We start from the raw sequence: 25,020 nt of genomic DNA, 5'->3' as shown, positions 1-25,020 counted from the left end.
TGCATATGACCCTATCGTGCTTTCAAAGCTATTGAGCCAACATTTTCCAAAACAACTAACTTATCAAAAGTATTCCACTGATGGAAAAACAAAGCCAGAAGCAGCTCTTTAAAAATAAAATAACTTGATTCTTTGTGTTATTTTAGGATTTAGCCCAGCTTCTTTGATATTGCCAGTGCCCCCTTCAGGTTCCTTTGCTACTTTTAAAAATCAGCAGGGATTTCAATGTGAACAATAGAGTGATTGTAAAATATAAATACATTTGTCTAATTTCTCAGGTACTGAGGTATGAAGTCAAGACCTAACCGTATCTTACTTACTTGGCATCGGGGTAAACAAAACATAGTATTTTTTGTTTGTTTGAACCTATACCATAGAGTTCTTAAAGTCTTTATTGAAAGTTTATATTATTATATTATTAAAATTTCCTCCCTAAAAAGTAATGTTACTCTGGAAACATTAATTGCTCAATTTGTGAATGTGATTATGTTTTACACACAGTTATATTTTACACATTATATTATACACATTTTCTGCAGCCTGCTCAGATAAACACAGAAGGGAGTTAAAATAAAGCAGTCCTAGAGGGACAACGGAATTCCTTAGCCAAAGCCACCATAAGACTGGTCTTATATATGGCACCAGAAAATCCTAAATAAAGGGCAGCTCGTATTATCACTAGATGGAGGCTACACCAAGATCTCTTTCTTCCAAATGAGATAGCAGCACATATCATAATTAAAACATAATATATTTATACAAGGTTTTTGAAACCAAGTATTATTCAACTTTCTAAAGCATTCAACTTTTTAATGCTCTGGAAAACAAGGAATTTTGAACGGCAGACCTTGCTTTTCTTTGAGTTAATCTAAAATCCAATCTGCAACTTTTTTCTTTCTCAAACGGCATATTTCAGATACTATAAGTGATTTCTCAAGAATCCTATTCAAGGGCCGGCCCGGTGGCTTAGCGGTTAAGTGCGCGCGCTCCGCTGCTGGTGGCCCGGGTTCGGATCCCGGGCGCGCACCGACGCACCGCTTCTCCGGCCATGCTGGGGCCACGTCCCACATACAGCAACTAGAAGGATGTGCAACTATGACGTACAACTATCTACTGGGGGGCTTTGGGGAAAAAAAAATAGTAGGAGGATTGGCAATAGATGTTAGCTCAGAGCCGGTCTTAGCAAAAAAAGAGGAGGATTAGCACGGATGTTAGCTCAGGGCTGATCTCCCTCACAAAAAAAAAAAAAAAAAAAAAAAAAGAATCCTATTCAAAATCCTCATCTCCAATGGTTTAATTTCCTTTCTGCCTCAAGTTTTAAAAGAGAACAAAAACTAAAGCCTCAAAATATAAGAAAAAAAATTTAAACCATTGAAACAACCCTTTTTTCCAAGGTTTTTATTGGTCTTGGTTTCTGATCTGAAAAACCATAACATTCCCAAGGTTTTTTTTGCTATTATTATACTCTAAAATGGAAAAAATATTTTCCAAATTTGGCCTACTCTTGTTGCTAACTTTTGTGCATCTTTCTAGAATTATTTTCTTAAAAATGAAAACGTTTGATGTTTACTTTGTCTGAGACATACCCTAAAATTGTTTTAAGAACCTGCTTTATGGACTAAGTAAGAAAAGACTGAGGGTGGCTTCATAACACATTCTGAAGTTGGAAAGATAACGTGCTCTACATTTAGAGGATGGAGTACCAAAATTCAAGCTCAAATCAAATCAATCCTGAAGACTTCCTGGTATTAAAACCGAACACTTTCCACTACAGAGATTATCAATTAAATTCATTTACATTTACTGCACAGAAGTCCATCTCAATACCATTTGATGATTTATTTTAAATTAAGTTTATAGATATCTGGTTATTAACAGATGTGTCCCTCTCTCCCCAACACTCAGCTCTTCGGTCTTCCCCTCACTCCACAGTGTAACTCCTAGTGGAGACAGGTGCTGTGATGTTCACTGAGCAATAAAAGCTCCTCAGTTTCTTCACTAGAAGAAAGGAGTGAATTTTCTATTATGTAATGTAAGGTTTACACTTATTTTTTAAAACGTTTATATTTTAATTCAGTGCCATGTTAAAAAATTATATCAATGGAATTATAAGGGGAAGAGGCTAAAATGTACCCATACTTTCTTAGGAGAAAGGTGTTTAGAAAAACAAAACAAAAGGGAAAAACCCTCTCATCACAGGAGATACTACTGCTTTAAACTTGACATGGACTAGGTATTTCTTTGGTCTAACCCTGAAAAAGTACAAATTACACACATCCCCACACTTTCAAAATATGCCAAAGAATTATTTATTAACATAGGACTTACAGATCACAAAAGAGAGTGGTACAGAAGAGCTGAAAAAGAAGTCATCAGAATAAGCATGCAGATCAGTATTTGCAGAGGAATATACCAAAGCAAGTTTGAAAAGGCACATTCACACAGAAAATGTCTAAATTGAAAAAAAGACATCAGAAAAGCAGCCAAAAGAAAATAATAATAAGGCGCTGATTAAAATACAAAGATTTTCAATGTCAAAGAAGAGCTACTTTACAGGTAGGTAGGTAGGCAGCTACAGAAGTCTTGCTAACCCTTTGAGAGTGTCACAAATGAGGGTAAGCTCTTGCTGCCAACAAAACCAGATGATCTTAATGACTGCACATCAAGATGCTTCTGTGCCAGAGAGATTAAATTTAGTTGGGGGACAAGAGCAGCTTAGTTTAAATTATATGCAGCAAGGGCTCAAAGGGTTAAATGTAATAATATGCAGAGAAATCAGGCAATGTTATTAGTATTATCTACCTTCCATACAAAGAATTATAGCAAGAGTTAAAAGAGACAGTATCCCCTTCAGAGTTAAGTTAGGGTTTCTAAACAAGATTAAAGTCCAGAGATAGCAATCTACCAGGTGTTATTCTCTCTTTGTCAGCCCACTTCTTATTTCTCCAACAAGAAGTACCTTGAACCCTCAAACTAAGACAGCAAGTGATACTGTGGTCACTATGAAAATAAAGGAAAACCACATTGCATTGAAGAAGTCCCTGCCATTTATCCTTGGCAGTGCATTTTTGCAGCAGTTTTGCCCAGCAACAGTATAGCTCACCGGTCAGACATTAACCCCTTTTAACAACCGCTCTAAAGGGATACTGCTCCTTTCCCACAGGTTTACAGATCCGAGGGAGGAAACAACCTGCTTTTTAAGCATATCCTCAAACTGAAGAGACTTGGCTTGAACATCACAGATTTCAAGCTGGGAGTGTTCCAAACATACATAAAAGAACACGAGCACAGGAGATTATCTTAACAGGTCAATCAGAACAAGCTTGGTCAAAAACCAACCTCCCCTCCCCAAATAAAATGAAAAAGAAAGACTTTTCAAACCCGGATTAGATTCATCTCATAAAGACATCTAGCTTGGCACTGTGAAAGAATATAGATTAACTTTCAGAAAAATAGTTTCTAATTAGTAACTTCAGAGTCCAAAAGGCTAGTATACATGTTATGAGATTTTTAAATAAAAATCAAATACTGTCGTTCAGAAAACAGAGCACTTTGCAACCAACTGCTGTGGCTCAAGCAGCTCATATAAAAAAGAGAAACAAAATCACTCTATCAAACAAATAGCAGCAAAAAAAATAGGAAAACATCTGAGGAAAAGTACAAAAAAGGAAGTAGACAGTCAGGGGCATAAGGAGCTCTGCAGACTGCCCACTGCACTTAGAAATGCCTCAGGCAAGCAGCGACGGGCAACAGTCAGGTCTCTGAGAACTTGCTCCCGATTCAGCACCCTGCTTAAGAATACCTCCAACATTTCAACAGCCAAAGGATGAATGTAATTTTGTTTTTTGACTTACCAATTTGATATATGCAAAAGCCATACCACTTTATAATTTCTGCCTAAATCTGTAAGCTTGGAAGTGTCTTATGTGTCCCTCTCTAGTTAAAACACAACAAACCCTTCTTATACATAATACATTTTCTAGAATAATAGAGTAATACTGAGATACTTCTCATTATTAAAGGCCACAAAATAGGTTTATCTTTCTATATACACATCAAATAACAAAACAAAATAAAACCTAGGACACTTAGGAATCTAGTTTTTACGACAGGAAGTTGGACTAGAGAATAAACTGCTACATATAAATCCATACAGAATTTAAAGAAAGCTCCCTTTTAAGATGTTTTCAAACGTTTTATGAGAAAGTTAGTAGCTACCCTATTCTACCATCTACTGATTTGTTACAACTTAATACTTCTGGTAATAGAGTTAACACTGAAAACCGTACCTGAATTCCACTAACAACTCACGCCCTCCTCCTTGCCAAACCCTGGCATACAGGACATCCGTATACAAGCTCTTTCTCTCTTCTCTTGCAGGGACGTGGCAAACTGTAGTACAACTGGCTAGACATTTGCACTTTCTTGGCCTAACAAGAGGCAGTTTCTGTAACCCAAACAAAATACTATACTGGCAACTGTCAAATATATCCAAGAGAAGAAAAAGGAGAGGGAAACATTGACCTCACTCACAGAAATGGAGGAACATTACTGACACTGCAGAAGCCTTTATAAAATTTCTGGCAATGTGGGGTTCATTTAGCGGTGGATTTTTATGTGCCTCTAACACCAAGTGGGTGCTAAATTTCAAAAGTAAAAATATTTTAGCTAGCCAATCTAAGTTCCATAGTATTCATGGTATCCATATATCCAAGTATCCATAGAATCAAATTGAACACTGCTTTAAGGAGACTGGCAACGAAGAGGTTAATTATTAGAAATTCATAAAGGTTAAGAGCCAGAGCCTTACTCTTCTGTAAATCAACACCCATAGAACCATCTTTGAAATCTACATCACCAGAGCAATCTCACCAATTCCTCACCTGCAGCAGGAGGATGCTGGCCACTAACTGTTGGTAAATCCAAAGAGCTATCAGACATGACATGCTTAAGATCTCCTCCCACATCAGCCAGTTTCATGTCAAACTGAACAGAGAGTGCATCTTCAGAGTCCTCCTTGCCAACACTGCTGCCACCAATGGAAGGGAGATCCAAAGATTTCACCGAAGCAGAGTCTTCTTTGGTGTGTCTGAAAGCCACTGCTTTCTCTCCCAGGGATTTGTCCGAGCTCATGGAAGAAAATTTACTGGAGTGGAAGTCAGCAAAATCATCATCACTTTTTCCTGAAGGAGTGTTATCTTTCAGTTCTTCAATACCTAGTCCAGAACCTTCCAGAGAAAGCTCTCTGAAGACGTCGTATTTGGTAGACGCAGCAGCTGAGTTTTGTCCACTCTTCACTGTGCCGCTTGAGCTGCTGGGGAGGGGAAGAGGACTAGCTTCCTCTTTAAGGGCATCATATTTGTCCTCTGCCTTTTGCTCAGATGAAATAGAGCTATTACTGAAAGCCATAAAATCTGCGAAGTCATCCTGCTCCCCAACAGACACTGGACTAGAATATTCCCCAAAGAGACTGAATTCTCCAAAATCATCAGCTAAACTAGAAGTTTTCGTTGATGCCAGTGCTGTCGTGGTTGCAGCAGATCCTGTTGGCTGTGGTCGTGTGGAAACAGATTTTGATGCACTAAATGCAGCTGAAAAAGACAATGGTTTCTCACTGCTGCAATTAACTGAGGAGAACATATCTAGGTCTGCTAAGTTCAGAGGACTTTTCACTTGTGTTTGTTGTTTCTGTTGTATAGCTCCCGAGGGGAAGGCTGCTGGAAAAGTTTTGTCTTTTGTTGGCGGCTCTAGTGGTGATATACTATCGGCGGTTTTAAAGTCGGTGAAACCATCATCAGTTCCAGCAGATCTGAATTCTGCAAAGTTTTCTCCTGAAAGAAAAAACACAACCAAATAAATAAAAATGCTGAGCTGATACCCACACGACGCACAGCATATAAAACTACAAGCATCTTTTATAGACTTCTCCCTCACTGGCTTGACATTATTTAACCACAGTTTAAACCCTACCAAATGTCCTTTGGAAACCACATATTGGTTTCCACATTGAAGGCTAGTGATGCAGAAATAAATAAAAGCCGCACTGAGAGCACCTAACAGCATCATTTTCATTTGCTCATTTTAGTGTACGTTTCCTAGTGCCAGATCCTTCAGCTGGCCAAAAGCACTGCTCTCAGGACTTGTTCTCGCTATGGCTAGTAGCCAAGCATATAACAGAATAAGAAATAGGGGCTGGAGGTTCCTGAAGACAGGCATATTAAAATAGCGGCCCTTTAGAGAGAAAATGTGTTACACAGTGATCAATCAGGAAAAAAATATCACAGGTACCAATGAAGTATTATGAAAAATCCTGCATCTAAATCCAGCATTGCACATGCATTTAGGATGTACAACACTTTGCTCAACTAGGCACTTGAAGCATATCATTAGATACTATGTGGTCTTGCTCAAGTACATGGAAGCATTAATTTGAAGGGAACTTTGACGAAAATTTTTGAAAAGGTATCCACTTATGTGCAAAGCATTCTCGCTAAGGGCACATCTTAAAGCAGCCTCCTCCCCATACTCTCCAACAAATAACGTGAATCTCACAGAAAATAATCTGAGAGTAGCTGGGCTTTTCTTGAAATCATCCATGTCGCTGTACCGATGAACACTTGTTACTAAAATTCAAAGGGATTTGAATAAATACCAACTCTATTATTAAAAATTCCAAAAGATGTGATTTACAGACTTTAGTTTATATTGTGCTACTCTGAGAATGGGGTTACTGACAGAATTTATTATTTTTCAGTTAGAGAAAACAGGTACTAATGTATACCTCATAAATAATTAAATACTCAGTTAAGATACGGATAAAAATCTGGACCCGTGATTCTTAATAGGGTTTCTACTCTTTATTATTATGGTACTGTTATCATTCATAGGTATAAAGGTTAGAATGTAGATGATTTCAGCTCTCTTAAGGTTATCTGAAGATCTTTCATAAAATCCACTAGATTATATCAGGTAATGAAAACCAGAGATAAACCAAATATAGCTATACCAAGATCACTTATTATTTAAAAATATGAGTGCATGGGCCGGCCCCATGGCTTAGCGGTTAAGTGCGCGCACTTCGCTACTGGCGGCCCGGGTTCGGATCCTGTGCGCACACCGACGCACCGCTTCTCTGGCCATGCTGAGGCCACGTCCCACATACAGCAACTAGAAGGATGTGCAACTATCACATACAACTATCTACTGGGGCTTTGGGGGGGGGGGGAAGGAGGAGGATTGGCAATACATGTTAGCTCAGAGCCGGTCTTCCTCAGCAAAAAGAGGAGGATTAGCATGGATGTTAGCTCAGGGCTGATCTTCCTCACAAAAAAAACAAATAAAAATAAAAATAAAAATAAAAATATGAGTGCAATTTTTGGAGAGTTATAAATAAAATACAAGCTTTAATTTTATCATCTACCTTTTAAATTCTGTTTTTCCCTAAAAATAAGATATAGACATATATGAACTATAAAAATGTATTTACAACCAAAATCTAATTCTTGCAATTAAAATAATACAAGCTTTAAATATATTTTGCTCGTAACATGATACATACTTTGATATATGAAAAAAAAAAACAATGGAAGCTGATTTTTCCACCTAATCTGAGATACTTAACCAATTCACCAGCACGATTAATTAACGAAGAGAAATCTATTAAATACTAGGGAAATTTTAGAAACAGAAGAACAGCATTCAGAATTCCTGTATTTTATGTTTTTAAGACATACCACTAATAAAACTAAAGTCAATTTCACAAATTGACAGGAGAAGCAGATGTAAAACTTTAAAAAATCACCCTAGAGTTTTAGGCAAATATATCACTGATAATATTTGTATCATTTCTGTAAATGAAAAGGTATTAAGCAGCCAATTTTGTCACAGCCTCACTTTTTGATGTGCTGCTTTGAAATATCTGTGAAATTGACAAATTTTGCTTTGTTATTTTTAAAAAGAAATCACCACAGCAAACTAAACTTACTGGTGAATTGTAAACGTTTCCATTAGAAATGTAAGCTGGGTGAAAGGGTTAAAAAGAAATAAAAATGGATGGGTTTACAAGTTCAAAAACAAAGGAAATTTTTGGGCAAATAAATCAGCTGCAGTCATTGGAAGCGTACACATCAGAAGGGAGAGTAAGCATATTACTTCACGGGTAGCCTTTGAGTTAACTTCTGAATCTTCCTAAGTTTCCCTCTCTAATTGCCACTTTTTAGGCCCTAAGAACATTTCAACCGAGATCACTTTTTGCTAAAACTTCAGTAAGAAGTGTCACTTCTCTACATAGACCATTTTCCTCATCTAATTTATGGCTTAAATTGTAGGGGTAGAGAAAAGGAAATATTATTAAACTCTGTCATTTAGTAACCTAAGAAACCCACAGCTCTGAACACAATACTATAAGATTCTTCATAAATTCTAAAATACTAACATACTTTGATGGAGTCAGGCCAACATATTTTTATTGAGAGTAGAATAACATATTCTCCTAAAATGAACAAAGTTGGCATCTCTACTTGGAAGGTCTTAAAGTTAAGAAAGGAATGAAAGCATGGAGACAAAACTGCCAACCACAATCTGGGATTCTGTTAATAAAATACTGTAAAAGCATGACTAAGGTACTGCTTACATTTTGGTGGCACCATTGTCTTTCCCAGGAATAACATACATCTCATAATTAGCATACTACACAAAGAACCCTGACATTAAACCACGCTTTTTACTCCAAACTAAAACAGGCACTCAGGAAGAAATACTTATTACATCCTAAAGGCTTGAATGAAACACAAGGAAACATTTCTAGAACCTAAGAGCTGTGAGGGACTGAATATTTTTAGAAGAGGAGGGTTTCCCTATTTAGAGATATTTAAGCAGTACACTTTGTACTTTAACTTTCACACATACCTTCCCTTTCTTTCCTATAATCTCCTCCCACCCTCTACTCCTACCCCCATCCACCGGGCAGAAGGGTAAGAACAAATGATTGTTGAAGGATGTTCCAAATTTGAGCAAAGGTAGAATGTGGTACTGTTCCCAGGAAGAAATCCTCATTACAGTACACAAATTTCATGTGCAGTTAAGCTTTGAAGGACACAATTTGACCTATGAATTATCTAAACCCTACATATCAGGTTTATAGTAGGATTTGACCACAAACATAATTTCAGTCTTCACATATATGACTCTCAAATTATTATTCTATATTCCCTTCCACGCTGTTTAAGCCCTTCTATCAGAGATGGGAACCACATAGGGACATAAACCCCTCTCACTTCATCTTATTTAATTATAGCCAATTTTGAAAATCTTGAAAAGTAGAAGACTGGTTGCTGCCTTCTGCACAGTTCACAGATTGCGGCACTGTCAAGAGTTCAAGTCTTGTTGAACATTAAAATAACTGAAAGTAGTCACAGCTCTCCATTTGATACAGGAGTCTAACTTTGCTTGAAGGCTTCCAGTGGAAAGGAATGCAGTATCTTCAGAGGATAGTGCATCAATTTGGGGTTTGCCCTAAACGTCAGAAAGTAATTTCCAATAACTAAACCACATTTTGCTTCCTTGTAATTTCCAGACACCCCTCGCACCACCCCCCCAGCCCCGGCCCAAAGACACTAAAATAATGTTCAGGGGTGTCATCGAAAGAACCATCAAAAATCTCTTTTATTAAAAACTGAAATAATTTATCCATTTAAAGAATCAAAAACTTACCTAAAGATTTACTCTCTGCTGTCTGTTCGAGCTCTCTGAAAGCACTATATTTATCACCAGGCTCTATGATGAAAAGACAGAAGGTCAATTCAGGTTAGAAACCTTGAGATCACAGCTCAAGGAAGTGAGGTAGACAGCATTAACCAAACATAATGAACATGTGCCATAAGCACTTTACACATCTGCCACAGAAGGCCTCCACTAAAAACTAAGATTTACATTCACAGGTTTATGAATTTACAAACTGTTTTTACCTCCAAATGGAACACTATTTTCAGAGGACTTGCCAGCTGCAATTCCTTTAAACACAGCATATTTATCCATTGAAGCTGACGCTTTAGCTCCAGGAAGTGGCATCAACAAGGAAGGGGCACTAAAAGGGAAAAAGAAATATTTCTGAATGACTAGAACACTGAACCCTTCCCTTAGCATCAAGTAGAAGCTTAGAATTAAAATGGCAAACAGGTACCTAGTTAAAACCCAGGCCTCCCCACTTTAAAAGTTAGAAACTACATAAATAAATACCACAAATGACTAAAAACACCCTTTTACTTAAAAAAAAAAAATTGACATAATATCCAAGCAATAATTCTTTTCTTGATTACTTGAAGAGGGGTCAGATCCACACTGATCATCCAATCATCTCTTTAAGCCATAAAAACAATTGGAATGGCATTCATTGGAAATAGGTTGTCGTAGAATGATGACCTCCTGCAATTTTAACTTAAGGTCCATAACACTGCAAAAGTGAACTGCTCCAAATACGCATACTCAATATTTCAAAGTAAATGATGTTAACCTTGATATAAATTAATCTCTAAAATGAGTTCAGAATCTAGAGGTGGAATAGTTAAGATAAAAATCTATTTATGAAACGTTGTTCAAGCCAAGAGGTAAACTGTTCTTCTTTTGATCATATTGCATTGCTTACTGGCAGAAGTTCACACATCTGATAAGCAGCAGTACAGTTAATACAATTTGCATTTTTACAAGGATCACATCAGCGGTTCCAGAAGCTATCTGTAACGTAACAACAATCACCTCAAAATTAGATAAAGATACTTTTGCCTGTGGACATATTTCTTGCTAGACGGAAAAACAGTGTAATGAGTGGTATCTGTGTGGGAAATTCTTGGATGGCTTAAATATACACTATAAAAGCACTGCCTTTTTTTTTCTTATCAGACCCAGGCAGCTCCCTGGAAGAACAACTTTTACATATGAATGACTACATTCCACCACTAGTTTGTGTCATTCAATACTAGACACATAAGTTATATAAATGGATTTCTATTGAGTTCTTTGCCCTGGAGCAAAAATCTTTCCACAGTCATTTCAATCTTCTTATCAGCGGCCTACAAGCAAGGTGAAAAACCCAGCTCTTGCACATGCATGCTAATGGGGGTCCACAGCGCTTCAGGACTTAGTACTATCCAATACTACAATTTCACATCACTACCAAACAGCTGCTACATTTTTGATCTTGACAAATAGGTCATCATCTATACATTATAGGTGGATTTTTTAAAAGTTTCATAAATAATTAAACTACAATTCATTGAACAGAATGTTACATAGGAATAAAGGTAATTAATGTCTTAGGAAAAACCACAAAGTTGAATGATCTATTTGTTTTTCATGACCCACCAACTTTCTTTTAAAGCCCATTGGTAAAATCTTCTACTAAATGTGACATTTAACTGAATATTATTAATTTTAAAATTATTTTCAGAACTGAGGGGAGAAAAAGAGGATCTTCAGGGTAATGAAGTACTGCTGATTGAAGTCAACAAAATAAAATTCCATTCAAAAAAAGCTATGACTCAGACTGTAATTTTATGTATAATGAATAATTCATTCCAGTTCTTTCTCTGAAGTTATTATTTAAAAAAACTGTAATCACCATGAAAGTGTTTATGCCAGTTATATAAAGTAGCTATCTGTTCCAAACATGGAAACAGTTATTTCTACTCTTTAATACTAATGAAAGGTACTCAGTGAGAGAGGTATGTTGTTTTAAAATTTAAGAACCTGCATTCTCCTGACAGATAAGACTTGAGACAATCTGGCCACCAAAAAAAAGCATGTTGCTTTTTCGCTAGTGAACCCATTTATATTTTACAATCATTCCACGCAGCTGTGGTAGATGGTTTTACTCAGTTGCTCACTCTGCTAAATACACCCATTTAAAGAGCAAAATAAAACGAAGCAACTCCAAACCCCTATACCTTAATCCTTTTTGAACTATTCCACCCTCAGTGCCCCAGGTCAGTGCCCCGCACACAGTGAGTGTTTCCTGAAGGGATAAAGGAAGGGTGCTGCTGTCTGCCAGATCCCCTCTCATGCCGGCTCAAGTGCTGTCTCTCCTTTGACTCTGACATCCAGTTCAACACCGAGTCCAACCAATTTCTCACATACACACTTTTCAGCATCTGTCACTCTCAACTCAGAGTCCCTCTCCTCATCTCACAACAGGATTACCACGGCAGCTGAATCCACCCCACACACAGAGCAAGAATCACTTTCATCACGCCACTTATTTCTAAAATGCCTGACAGATTATGTCACAAATTATAAGGCATCCTGCAATCGGTGCCACCCTTAGCTAATGTCATTTTTTCACAGACTAACAATACTCTCCACTCCAGCCTACTTCTAACACCTTACTTGCCTTTTCATCTTCTCTGACAAATAATGCCCATTTTCTGCTTAAAAACACCGCCCAAAGTGGTCTCATCTAGGCTTAGCTATTCACATCGTGATTTAACAAATATCCTTCTAAAATAAACTCACCATACAGAACACAGATTATCATAAACTAGGGAATTCATTATATATGCACACACACACATTTAAAGACCAATTCTAAGAGAGTTTTATCAGGTAATATAAATACCCAGACAAAACTAAGCTTCTTTAGAGCAGGAACTGTGTTTTTTGCTTCTGTATTTCAAGTGCCTACTCCAATGTCTGGCATATAGCAGATGCTAAGCAAATGTTTCTGAATGAATAAACAAACAATGGATGTGGATTCTTAGACATAAGCAAAATGTTTTCAAGCAAGGAAAGCATGGAATAGTGAGGTCAGAACTAAAAAAGAAAATCTGCAAAGTATGGCTGTACATGAAAGTCAACTATTATGTGGAGATAATACCACACAAAATTGCTAACACCTCATATATCTCAGGTCTGACTAGCATCTTGAAACTTTCTATGCCCAAATGTTAATTTCATCTACTGAGGGAGTTTTTTCCCAGAGGAATGAATCACCAATTTGATAAATTTGGTTTATAACCTTCACACTACAACATACTCATCCAACAAACCTTTATTAATTATATATCTTGGGCTAAGTACTACAAATATAGACATGAAAGATTGTCTTCAGGTACTTAGCCTAGTGAGGGAAACAGTCAGGCAAACCAGTAATTTTAACCAGGGCACATGTTCATAAGGTACCATGGCAGTAGAGGGGGAGGGGCCCTTAACTCATCTTGGAGGTGGGGACTGATGGAAAGGGGTTAGTAAAAACTCCCTATATTAAACCAATTTTTGAAATGGAACTAGACTTAACCATAGAGAGAATTTCAGGTTGAAGAACACAGAATGCAAAAGGCCAGAAGCTTGCAAGAGCAAGGTCAGTTTGGAGTCGTCTAGGCACGGATGGAGTATAAGCCTCGAGGAAACGGCAACAGTCGCGAGTACGCAGGAGCAAGATCACACTCGGCCTTTTCCATGCCAAGCAGAGCTGACAGTTGACGGTTGTAAAGGAGAGGAAGGAGCCAAAAATAAATACCACGTTTCTGATTTGGTGACTGGATACGGTGATACGATTCACCAAGGAAGGGAATGATGATTTAACAAATTTTTATTTAGCTTTGAGTAGGAAAACAATGAATTTAATTTCATGCAGGTAATTTGAAATGCTGTGAGCTGTTCCGATATGTTCTACATAGCAGAACACATAAATTTTGTTCAAAAAAAGAGATCTGAGAAAGAAAGATTACTACGTGTCTATCTGATTAATAATACGTACGCTGATGCAGCAGGCTTGGGAAATTCCAGAACTTTACAGTCACACCCCTCATATGTTTCTTCTGTGTGTCATTTACATATGTCTGAAGTGTTCTTAAACTCAGGAGAATAATTCTTTCCCTAATTTTTAATTCTCTCTAATGCCTATCCCTTAGCTCTTGTTATAGTGTACATGAAGAAAGTGTTGACTAAGAGATAATCAATGGGTTAAAATGGAAAAGATGAATAAAATTGCACAAATAGGAACATAAGAGAAATAGAATATGTATCCTGATGAAAACAACTTCCAAAAATAACCAAAGAAATTCATATGGCTTACTCAAAGTTTTGTGTGTTCCACTACTCTGTGGAAGAAGTATCTAAACACCTTTAAAAAATGATGGAAAGGAGCCAGCCCTGGTGGTCTAGTGGTTAAGATTCAGCCCTCTCACTGCTGAGGCTGGGGTTCATTTCCTAGTCATGGAACCACACCAGCTGTCTGTCCATTGTTATACTGTGGCGGTGGCTCACACAGAGAACTAAACTAACAGCTAGGATACACAATCATGTATTGAAGCTTTAAAAAAAAAAAAAAAAAAGATGGAAAGGTGTTGACAATATACTGAATCAGTTACTGTACCTAAAAGTTAAGCTAGTACATAAAACATTAGAGAAATGTTTATAGAACTGTCTATGTGAACAAACAAATCTGAAGGCCTAAAAGCCACTGATCTCAACTTAAACATAAGAGAGACATGAATAAATAACCATATTTAGATTTCTGAATTATGATTTCTGTGGAAAATCAATAGGACATTATATTGCAAAAATAACAAATGATGTGCCCCTGCCTAAAAAAGCTTTTTCAACAGTTGAAGACCTGGATCATGAACAAGAACATGAAGTCGTCATTGTACAGGTGCACTCAGCTGTAATGAATCAGGTTTCGCACAGGCAAAAAAAAACACTGGCAAGCAGGTGTGTACCAGGAGGAAATGGTAGGAACTGAAGTTTCAGGTGGACAAGGGGGAGAGAAGTTTGAAGAGTAAAAGTATGAATAAAGAGGGAATAATCAAGGAAAGCATGAGAGTAAGGAGTCTGAATTCTTTTACTTATCCTGAAGCTTCTCATTGTGGATGCCTCTTTCTCAATTATTAAATACAATGTTAACTATATTCAACTCTTTTCTACCTGCTTCCATGCTGGGAACTACTTGTTTTTGAAGAAGCAGGCAACTCTTGGAAATCACTGAATGAGTCATCAAGGGATCCTGACTTAGAAGCATCTTGAAAATCCTGGAAGTCGTCATCTTCTGGTTTTACCACCTAGGTTTACAGAGAATATTTAAATAGAAAGCATCAAACTGATAAAATAGTGAGTAACAAATCTCCAATTGTCAACCTCAAAGACTACCTTTTAAATCTCCCCCTTTAGGTATGACTACCTAATTTCAGAAGAGCACCCTTTAGATATAACATCAACTCAAGTGCCTAAGGCAAGAATCCTGTTTTGTATTTTTAGATACTCTCTTGTACAAACAGTAAAAGATTGATTTAAAGAGCTCATCTATACAATTTTTAAATAGCTGAATCACAATTAATAGATTGAGAACCGGTCATCTTTAAAAAACATTTTATACACATTTGTAAATTACAAAAGTGATACAAGTTTGTTATAATTCATCACAGACATGTATAAACAGTGAACACTGACTCCTAATCCCATGCTCCAGAAATGAGTGCTGTTAACAGTTCACTGTTTTATAGAAAAATGAGCTTATACTATATCGTTTTGCACTTTAAAAAATGTAATTATGTACAATGGATATCTTTTCCATGCAGTACATGTAGATCTATCTCATTCATTTTAATGATCAAAAAGTTTACCACCGTATAGATGTACCAAAATTTATTTAACCTTTCTTCTTCTGATGGACATATAGCTATTTCTAATCTTTTACTCTAACAAACAATGCTACAACAAATATCCTTGTATATCCTTGCTAATTTGAGTTACTATTTCTGTGGCATAGATTCCTAATAGTGTGACTGCTAGGTCAGAAGACACAGACATTTAAAATTTTGATAGCTATTGTCAAACCTGCGTACAATACACTCTTTTCCCCACATTTTCACTGACACTACATATTATACGTTTCTAAAAATTTTTGCTAATATGAGAAGTGAAAAATAAACTGAAGCATTTTAATTTCAGGTTTAGCAGTTTCCTCAAAAGACACAGCCTAAGAATTTAATTAATTTTATTAAGCTTGATGTTCAAAATGTATATACTATAAAGAACTATAAACTTTTAGCCAAAACTCAAATATCTTAAGGTTTAAGAAATGTCTTCATGTTTTTTAAATAATAAAAAATTAAATTTTGGGGCCGGCCCCATGGCTTAGCGGTTAAGTGCGTGCGCTCCACTACTGGCGGCCCGGGTTCGAATCCCAGGCGTGCACCGACGCACCGCTTCTCCGGCCATGCTGAGGCCGCGTCCCACATACAGCAACTAGAAGGATGTGCAACTATGACGTACAACTATCTACTGGGGCTTTGGGGAAAAAAAAAAGGAGGAGGATTGGCAATAGATATTAGCTCAGAGCCGGTCTTCCTCAGCAAAAAAAGAGGAGGATTAGCACGGACTGATCTTCCTCAAAAAAAAAAAAAAAAAAATTTTAAATTTTGTATTGTTTTAATACTGTTTAATCCAGTAGTCTTCTCCACATCCTTGGAAAAAAAGTTGCCCAGATTCACTTCCAGGGATTATTTGGAATATGCACAGCTTCTCCATTTACCTGATTTGTAGGGTAAGTTGGCATGAAACCACTGGAAGCCTGGGCTGTAGCTCCCCCCACTGGTCCAACAAGGTTAATGCCCATGACTGGCTGTCCGAGGTTGAGGGGCATGGAGCCTGCAGGGCCTGAAGGCATCCCAGTCGGCTGACTCACCCCGGTAGACAAAGTCATAGGAAAGCCACTTAAAGTTGGAACAGGAGCCGCTGGGAACCGGTTTAAAGCATCAGGACTCATGGCAGGAACACCCCTCTGCACAGAACAGGAGGAAAATGGAAACATTTTAGGCGAACACAAACCACATACAATCTAAATCTGGCAAAGAGAGACCTAAACGTAAAATCTATAGCCCTGGTATGTTTCTACTCTGACTCTCCCAAAACTCATGAATTTGATACAAGAAAGTAAGTTATAAAGTTAATGTAAAGCTAATATTTAGCAAAGAAATGGCCAACACATATCAATTCTGACATTTTCACTCTCTGACAAGTTTGGTTAATTCACTATAATCAAATCATTTAAAATGATTTTGTAACATGAGAAAAATTGCTACCAGACCAAGAATACTTTATCTGTATCTAAGGAATTTTAAACAAGGACTTCAAAGAACAGAGAGAGTAATTTCATCTATTACTGACTAACTTTCAAGTTCAGAAGGGATACAGTTAGGCCAGAGAATGTTAATACATTAAACAATCTTTAAACAAAAGAATATTTTGTTAATATGCACATCATATAAATTGTATGTTTTTGAAGTTCTGTATGCTGAAAATAATCTATGTGTTAATGTACAAGGAGTTCTACAAGGTTGTAGTCAAAAAAGATTCATATTCTTTCAACATATATTGAAAAGTTATTTGATCTAACTTAAGAAACAATGTCTACCTGTGTTACTGCTATCATGGCGAGAACAGTGTAAAGCTCTTCTTTAGTAAGTTTGCCAGGTGTAGTTCGATTAGCTAAGGCCCATATCTGTCCAAGAGTTTCCCTGGGAAGTCCAGATGACATCAGAATGGGATAAAGTTTAGCAGTGTCTATTCCAGTTGGAGTCATTGTGGTTTCTAAAATTTTCTTATAGGCATCTATTAAAGGAAAGACCAGATTACAAACATAAATATACTATAAGCGATTGATCTTCTTTGTTATCATTGTTGTTTACACAAGAATAATCTTAAGTTAAACTGCTTTAATAGAACAGAAGCAATGTCAGGGTTTGAACTGCTGTAAAGATATTCAAGTGGAAATATCCAGCAGACAAGTAAGAGTCTGGAGCTTAGAAGAGAGGTTGGAGCTTGGTCCTAAAGATGAAGATTTGGGGCTAACGGCAAGAGAAAGTCTCATAATTCAGTAGAAGATAGTAACAACAATAAGATGGAGGTGGTATAAGCAGATGCTTTGGACTTTAAAAGAGAAGTTGTAGAGTAATGATGGTGGGAATAGCTTGAAAACAGCAGGGGGAAGCAAGAACTATACCAACACCATCTTCCTCCTGCCCCAATGAATTAGAGGCTATAAGAGAAAACATCACTGGGTAAGGTGCTACGGGAACAGAGCCTGCAGAGAAAGACACAGTTTCAGTTAAGGTGAGAAAGCAGAATAAATGTTTGAAAAAAGGGAGGGACTGTTGGCAAGTTTTTCGCAATAAAATGGGGTTTCCAAAGGACAAGGTGGCAAAGGCTGTTAGAGATAGAGTTGCCATATAAAACATAGGATGCCAATATTGCATGGGACATACTTACTAAACAATTATTTGCTGTTTATCTGAAATTCAAATTTAATTGGATGTTCTGTATGCTTATTTGCTAAATCTGGAAACCCTAGTTAGAGGAATTTTGGGGGATGAAAGTGGGTAGGGCTAATAAGGTAGACAGAGAAAAATGTTTAAAGCAACATTTTACATTGAGGATTTAAATATGGATTACAGGTTAGTAGGCTGGCCATAAGAACACATATCATGGCTAGGAAATTATGTATGCATATATGTTTGGAAGGAGGCGAGAGAAAGAAATATAAGCTGGTAGAAAAGGGATAGAACTCCAAAATACACCAAGATCTAGATTTTGTTTGTTTGGCTTGAAGACAGAGAGGAAGAAGAAAAGATGCAAACTGTCTAAAGGGCAGCTGGAAGAAAACCTATTATTTGTATGTACCATTGAAGTCCCATATGGTTTTGGGAAATCAGCCTTTCAATTAGTGACTATGTGATTATGATGTAAAGTAAGACATTATTGGTTTCTTCCAAAAAGAAGTTCAGCTCCAGGAATCTTCCATGAATTTCATTTAATTAAGTATAGAACAACTTTAGTTTATGACCAATCTAGAAAACTAAAGATCTGATGAAAGTTACTTTTAGTTTTCAAGGGGTTGGCAAAGTAGAGCAAACTGAACAAGTTACAATATACTAAGATTGATTAACATATGCTGCTATAATAGTCATTATTCTATGCACCATGGCTTAAATAGAATCAATTGAATACTACCGCGAAATGTGCACCTTAGTGATTTTTTTGGCTCACCACTAACAACATAGATAAAGAAAAAAGTAAACACAACCTTCCAATGTAGAAAAAGATGCCACTTGGTCTTCTGCTTCATGTAATATCACATGACAAGTCATAAGAAGAATATTTTTTAAAAATATAAGCTGAAGACCAAGAGTTAAAAAAATCACACTAAAGATAGTATATTCTTGATAAGTTATTAATAATCTACATAATAAGTATTTGATAATGTCTTTTAAAACATGATAAACCTAAGAAAAGCTTTTAGAAATAAAAGTATATGATGGTCAATAAAAGATTAAAGCAAAACATTTCTCCTGTATTTATATAGTTATTATACGAGAGACATCTTATATATGAATAGAACATTTCCATTTACAACATTTAAAGCAAAATATCCAAATAGGAATCCTAGACAAACAAGCTTTTTTACCTGGAACCAAATTCTCATTGTAAATCCAAGGAGGCATTCTGGGCTGAACAGGATCCTGTGAGGGAAACACTCCCACACCTAAAAGATAAGGAACATTATCTAGTGTATATAATGGTCCGTGAAGAAGACGGGGAAGTCACAGTGAGTCGGGGCTTTTTATAATAGCACTGGCTGGAGACACTAAAAAAAAAGTCACCAATACAACTAAAATATTTGGTTTCTAAACAGCTCTTGTACATTAACTATGCCCTAAAGAGTAAACTAAACAAAAATAAGATATACCAAATCGATATTCTGAATCATATGAGGCTTGCACCATTTCACATCTATTACAAATTAAAGGAAAAAACATGATAGACGGCGGTTTAAAAGTTATTATGTAAAAAAAATGTAATTGCAGCTCTAATAATGTTTCTTTGCCAAGTCTGATTTTTTTTTTTTTACCTGAATATGACACTGCTGCCTTACATGTACAGGAATTTTTTTTAATTATGCAGTAAAATATCCTCCAAAAGTTTGACCCCTAGGCTTTCACATTCTAATTCATCTCTGCAAGTTGAGTTTATAAAAATTTGGATCTTTTAGGCAGCGGTGTGTATGATTTATCTCAGAGAAGCAAAACTATCTTCTCATTGGTGACTTTTCCAGTTAAATTTTAACTTTTCAACCTTTATGGAAGAAGAGGAAGTGTAAGAGGAAAAAAAAGAGCTTTTATAAAATAAAAGGAAAAGAAATTTTAAATCAGGAATGATTCTGATTAAACAACTGGTTATCAAAATTTTTTAAAAAGGAACAACAGTGTGTTGAAAGAATTCAGAGCAAAATTGCAGGGTTAATTGGAAAAAGGAATGCATTAAATGTACTTCAAGCAAATTTCAATTAGCAATATCAAGCAGCATTCTTTTTAAGATTAATGCTTAAGGTGTTAGCAATTGAGCAACATTTGGTTAAATTAACTTTTCGTTGAATATGTCATGAGCTCACCACTCTCTTCAAAGGACAGGTTTTGGTCTGAAGTCTTTTCTGCCTCTGCAGTAGTGGCACCACTTACACGTCCATCTACAGCACCCCCGTTATTGGTCGTTAAACTGGGATGGTTCTTACTGGAACCTGGGACTAGGGCTTTGTGCCCAACTTCAGAAGTATTTAATTTAATTTGTTCCTGCCCAGATGTACTTATATCACAAGATACTAGGAGCTTCTCCTCCAAGGAAGGGCCTAAACAAACAGCACGAAGGATTATTTGTATATAAGCACAAATTTCTAATTTTTTCAACCATCCATTTCCACCCCCAGAGTCTAAAGGGAAGGCCCTGCCACGTATAATGTAAATTTTGAAATAATTCAATCACTACACACTTGTATAGGACTTGAGAGACTAATGACTTGAGAGAACTTAAACACTGTTATCTACGTTAATTCTCAAGAATTCTGAGACAGTAGGTAGAATGGTATAGCGGAAGGAGTATTATCTTAGAAATCTGGCAAGCTTCCATGACGCAGACACTTCCACTAACTATGGGGGAGACAGACTCTTGGCCAGTAACATCATCTCTGGGTCTGTTTCTATATCTGTCAGCTGAGAAAGTCTGACTAAGTACATGTCTGCTAAGATTGCTCTCAGCACTATTCTGTGTCAAGACAGAGTGTTAATGGCCACCCTCCCGCCATTATTTCACAAGTGATAAAACTGAGGTACAGAACTGTTTAAAGATTTGTCCAAGACCAAACTGATAGTAAATGGAGAACCTGTGCTTTTGACCCCCAAGTGCTCTATCATGGAACCAGAGAGAGCACTTTCTTTTTGGTAATTTTGTGTGTGTGTGTGTGTGTGTGTGTGTGTGTGTGTGTGTGTGTGTGTGAAGATGATCAGCCCTCAGCTAACATCTGCCAATCCTCCTCTTTTTGCTGAGGAAGACTGGCTCTGGGCTAACATCCGTGCCCATCTTCCTCTACTTTATATGGGATGTCACCACAGCATGGCTAGACAAGTGGTGCATCGGTGCGCGCCCGGGATCCAAACCCCGGCCGCCACAGCGGAGCGCGCGCACTTAACTGCTACGCCACCAGGCTGGCCCCGAGAGAGCACTTTCTCAGGCAGCTTTCCTGCCTCATTACCCTTAAGAAAATGATATTGGTGATTTTCCCAAACAAGAGTAATCTCCTGAAGAAATCAGTTTGTTTTTAAAGTTCTAAGGTGGTTTAAATAGCTCCTAATTTAGGAGCAAAAGTTTTAAGTCACTTTTCTGGAATGTGAGGTCCCCAGAATTTAAAAATCTAGGTTCTTATTTTGGTGAATTTCAATAGTACTCATATATTCAGGCACATGTTTCTTTGCCAACATCACTGTATTATTCTACTTATATAAGAAAAATAAATTATCCCAGATTATCCTCAGGATACTTTCATTAATAATCTAGGAGTTACATGCTTTCTGTACATTGTACGAGGCTGAAGCAGCAGAGAAATAAGGAACTTGCCCAAGGACACCATATAAGGCAAAAGACACTAGAATCAAACCTGGAGGGAGAGCCTGTGCTCCAGCCTTCTGTACATGCAACTGGCCAAGTGGGGTGGTGGGATGGAAAGACTGAAAAGGCTGGGAAGCGGAAGAAGGCCCACATGTGGGAACTTCAACTGGCCCCTGCATAAAGTCACTGAATTCTTCTTCATCAAGAAAGGCAGGTGATGGGGAGACAGTTTTAGCAGAATGAGATGATGTGGGATAATCTGCAAAATGGAAAATGGCAATGAAACACACAGAAATGAAAATCAACAGGGAAAAAGAAATCAAGATGGAGTACAATTCCAAAAGAATATACTGAAGCACGAATAGTGGAGGTGAACAAGAAATGACACGTAAACAACAGTCAAAGGGAATTACCAGACAATGAATGCAAAACACTTTGATGTCTATTTACACACATTCTTTTTTTTTTTGTCTTTTTAAAAAGAGGTTTTATAGCTATTTTGCATTTGGTCAAAAACAGAAAAATGTAAAACTCAAAATTTCTTTCCTTCTTTAATTAGGTTAGCACTACTTTTTCTCCCTGAGACCACTAATAATTTACATCAAAGTGGTGATTACTTTTGAAACCCAAGTGATCTGTTCACCCAGATAATATTCTCTCAAACCAATATACACCAGAAATAAGAAAACCTACCCATATGCTGCTGAATACATTTTGGACAGGTACGTACTCTGATGATTAAATTTCATTATGCCAGTAAGAAACATTGCACAATACATACTTGCAATTTTTGATGTGTCATGCCTAATCCATACACTTTGTATAGTTTACATTTCAGTAAAGTTGCCATATGAGGAATGAAAATTACACAAGACAACAAGAACATTAAACACATTACCACAGCAATACTTTCTTGTGAAAAGCATCAAAACTGGGACACTATATATAAGGCATTAAGTCAAACAACTCAACAGTCAATTTAAGAAAGTAAACCTTGACTGAGGACTATGTTTAAAAGATCTTTAGCTCTAAAGAAAATAAACACCACTGCGGCTTTTTACCGTTAAATGTGAGATTCACTTATGTCATAAACCTTCTCTACAGGAACCACATTTAATACAAGGCTCATTAACCATACTATTATTGTTGCTTCTTCACATTTTTAACTACTTTGAATTGCTTTAACATTTACTAAAGTCTAATGTCACAACGAGCAGTCTTTTTCTAAAAGGGGCTTTCATCTGAAAAATGGGGACACTACATACTTCCCTTCTGATCCGTGAAATAAAACCTGGAAGCACTGAAAGTTTTACGAAAGATGCAAAATGAATATGCAAAATTATTGCCTGAATTAATTTTGTTTAAAAAAGAAAAAAGCCATCCCATAATGAATTCCAACCCTCCCAATAATGGTTACTGAGAGTGTGGATTTAAGTTCTCACTTTGGGTTCTTAGACCGGTACTGGCAGAAAATAGTAATGGAAAACTGAGAGCTACTATGAATATTTTTTAAATAGACCCTCACTACTTACTAGCAATAAGGCTGCAAAGGCTAAACCAATGTTTATTTGCTTTTGACTGGAATTATGTTAATTCTCTGTGGTATATATTTTGGTTTACAAACTCTTGCAGCTGTACAGATGATTAATAAGAAGTATAAAAATTACGCTACAGGGCCGGCCCCGTGGCTTAGCGGTTAAGTGCGCGCGCTCCGCTGCTGGCGGCCCAGGTTCAGATCCAGGCGCGCACCAATGCACCACTTCTCTGGCCATGCTGAGGCCGCGTCCCACATACAGCAACTAGAAGGATGTACAGCTATGACATACAACTATTTACTGGGGCTTTGGGAGAAAAATAAATAAATAAAATTTTAAAAAAATAAAAAGAGTGTTTTAAAAAAACAAATTACGTGACAAATGCAGTTTGTATATTCAATATTATAAGATAAACAGTTGGGGGCTGGGGGAGGGGGGAATTAAAAGATGGCTTTGGTGGTAAAAAGGCCAGAAACTTTTTATACACTTTAGGCCTATTTTTAAGACCCTAACTGGAGAAGCTCTGGAAACTCCTTGGGTTTGCTTCAGAAAAATCTTTTTCTGGCTAAGCACGAAGCAGTTAACTAGCAACAGCTAACTGCATGCATGCTGACTGAACTCATAGGATTATTTGAACATCAAAACACCAGTTTATTATTTAACAATGAGTTTGTTAAACTACACCTGGTTGTCCATAAAGGGCATTCATTCTATATGGAAAGAACAGTGTTTGACCTAATAACGACCATTTCTCTCTGCTTTATTTTCCTTTTTCTAATTTCCATGCTGGGTCCAGTTTTAGCATTCCAAGTCTATTCTTAAATTACTTCTTGACTAGCTTAGTCAGCTCATAATTTTCATTTTTACATATGTTTTTCCTTTCTGAACTAAACCTGATTGCTAATATCCATTCTCTTTTCAATCTTGGTGTATACTTTACTTTGGGGCATATTTTTGGAATGATAATCTGAGTAAATAATCTAACAAGTAAAATTAATAGCACAGAGTCAAAGCTATCCCAGAAAGTCAAGAACTGGTTACTGTGCCAATATTAGATTATTCCCTCCTGATATCACCTGTAAAAGGTACTATAATACAAGAGTTTAAGATAAAATTTATCAATGTAATATATGCCAGTAGAAAATAGTATGTGGTTGGCTGAATGATTTATGTAAACTGTTCACCTGTTAATGGTATGTTATTCTTGAAATTAGCTGAGAATAAAATGTCAAAATATCAAATTAAAAAAAAGAACATGGTAACAGTCATGTAAAGACAAGACTCATTTCAACTGCTAAATATTCAAAACAAATGTAAAAAAACAAAAAATATCCCTTTACCCTGCTCTAAATAGGCACTTTTTTTTGCTTATCTGATGATAAATAATAATAAAAACTACTAAGAAATGTATTAAAGACACTAAAATGTCATGAGGATCATTATTAAACAGATGACTTTTTTAAAAGAGGGCATTAAAAACATTTGTAAGTTTAATCACACTGAATAAAATCTAGACTAGCTCATAAAAAGTAAAACTATTTTAAAACAACGAGAATAAAAT

The 25,020-nt window shown here is 36.6% G+C and overlaps 1 protein-coding gene across 9 annotated transcripts in view; it reads right to left on the bottom strand.

The window, feature by feature from the left end:
- SYNRG (synergin gamma) overlaps positions 1-25,020 on the bottom strand; it is a 75,347-nt gene that overhangs the window by 25,659 nt on the left and 24,668 nt on the right. For 4 of the 9 annotated variants that reach the window (XM_058560419.1, XM_058560421.1, XM_058560422.1 and 1 more), the window contains exons 7-15: positions 21,974-22,183; positions 20,438-20,671; positions 19,454-19,531; positions 17,405-17,601; positions 16,523-16,771; positions 14,917-15,050; positions 9,966-10,084; positions 9,712-9,774; positions 4,884-5,831 (exon numbers count right to left, since the gene is read on the bottom strand). In XM_058560419.1, the coding sequence (XP_058416402.1) occupies positions 4,884-5,831; positions 9,712-9,774; positions 9,966-10,084; positions 14,917-15,050; positions 16,523-16,771; positions 17,405-17,601; positions 19,454-19,531; positions 20,438-20,671; positions 21,974-22,183 (2,232 nt within the window). The remainder of the gene's footprint in view (positions 1-4,883; positions 5,832-9,711; positions 9,775-9,965; positions 10,085-14,916; positions 15,051-16,522; positions 16,772-17,404; positions 17,602-19,453; positions 19,532-20,437; positions 20,672-21,973; positions 22,184-25,020) is intronic. The other 5 variants (XM_058560425.1, XM_058560427.1, XM_058560426.1 and 2 more) reach the window with 3 other exon arrangements.

This window comes from Diceros bicornis, chromosome 18 (genome assembly GCF_020826845.1).
Source record: "Diceros bicornis minor isolate mBicDic1 chromosome 18, mDicBic1.mat.cur, whole genome shotgun sequence".
NCBI classification, from domain to species: domain Eukaryota; kingdom Metazoa; phylum Chordata; class Mammalia; order Perissodactyla; family Rhinocerotidae; genus Diceros; species Diceros bicornis.
This window is presented reverse-complemented; position numbering and strand designations above follow the sequence as displayed.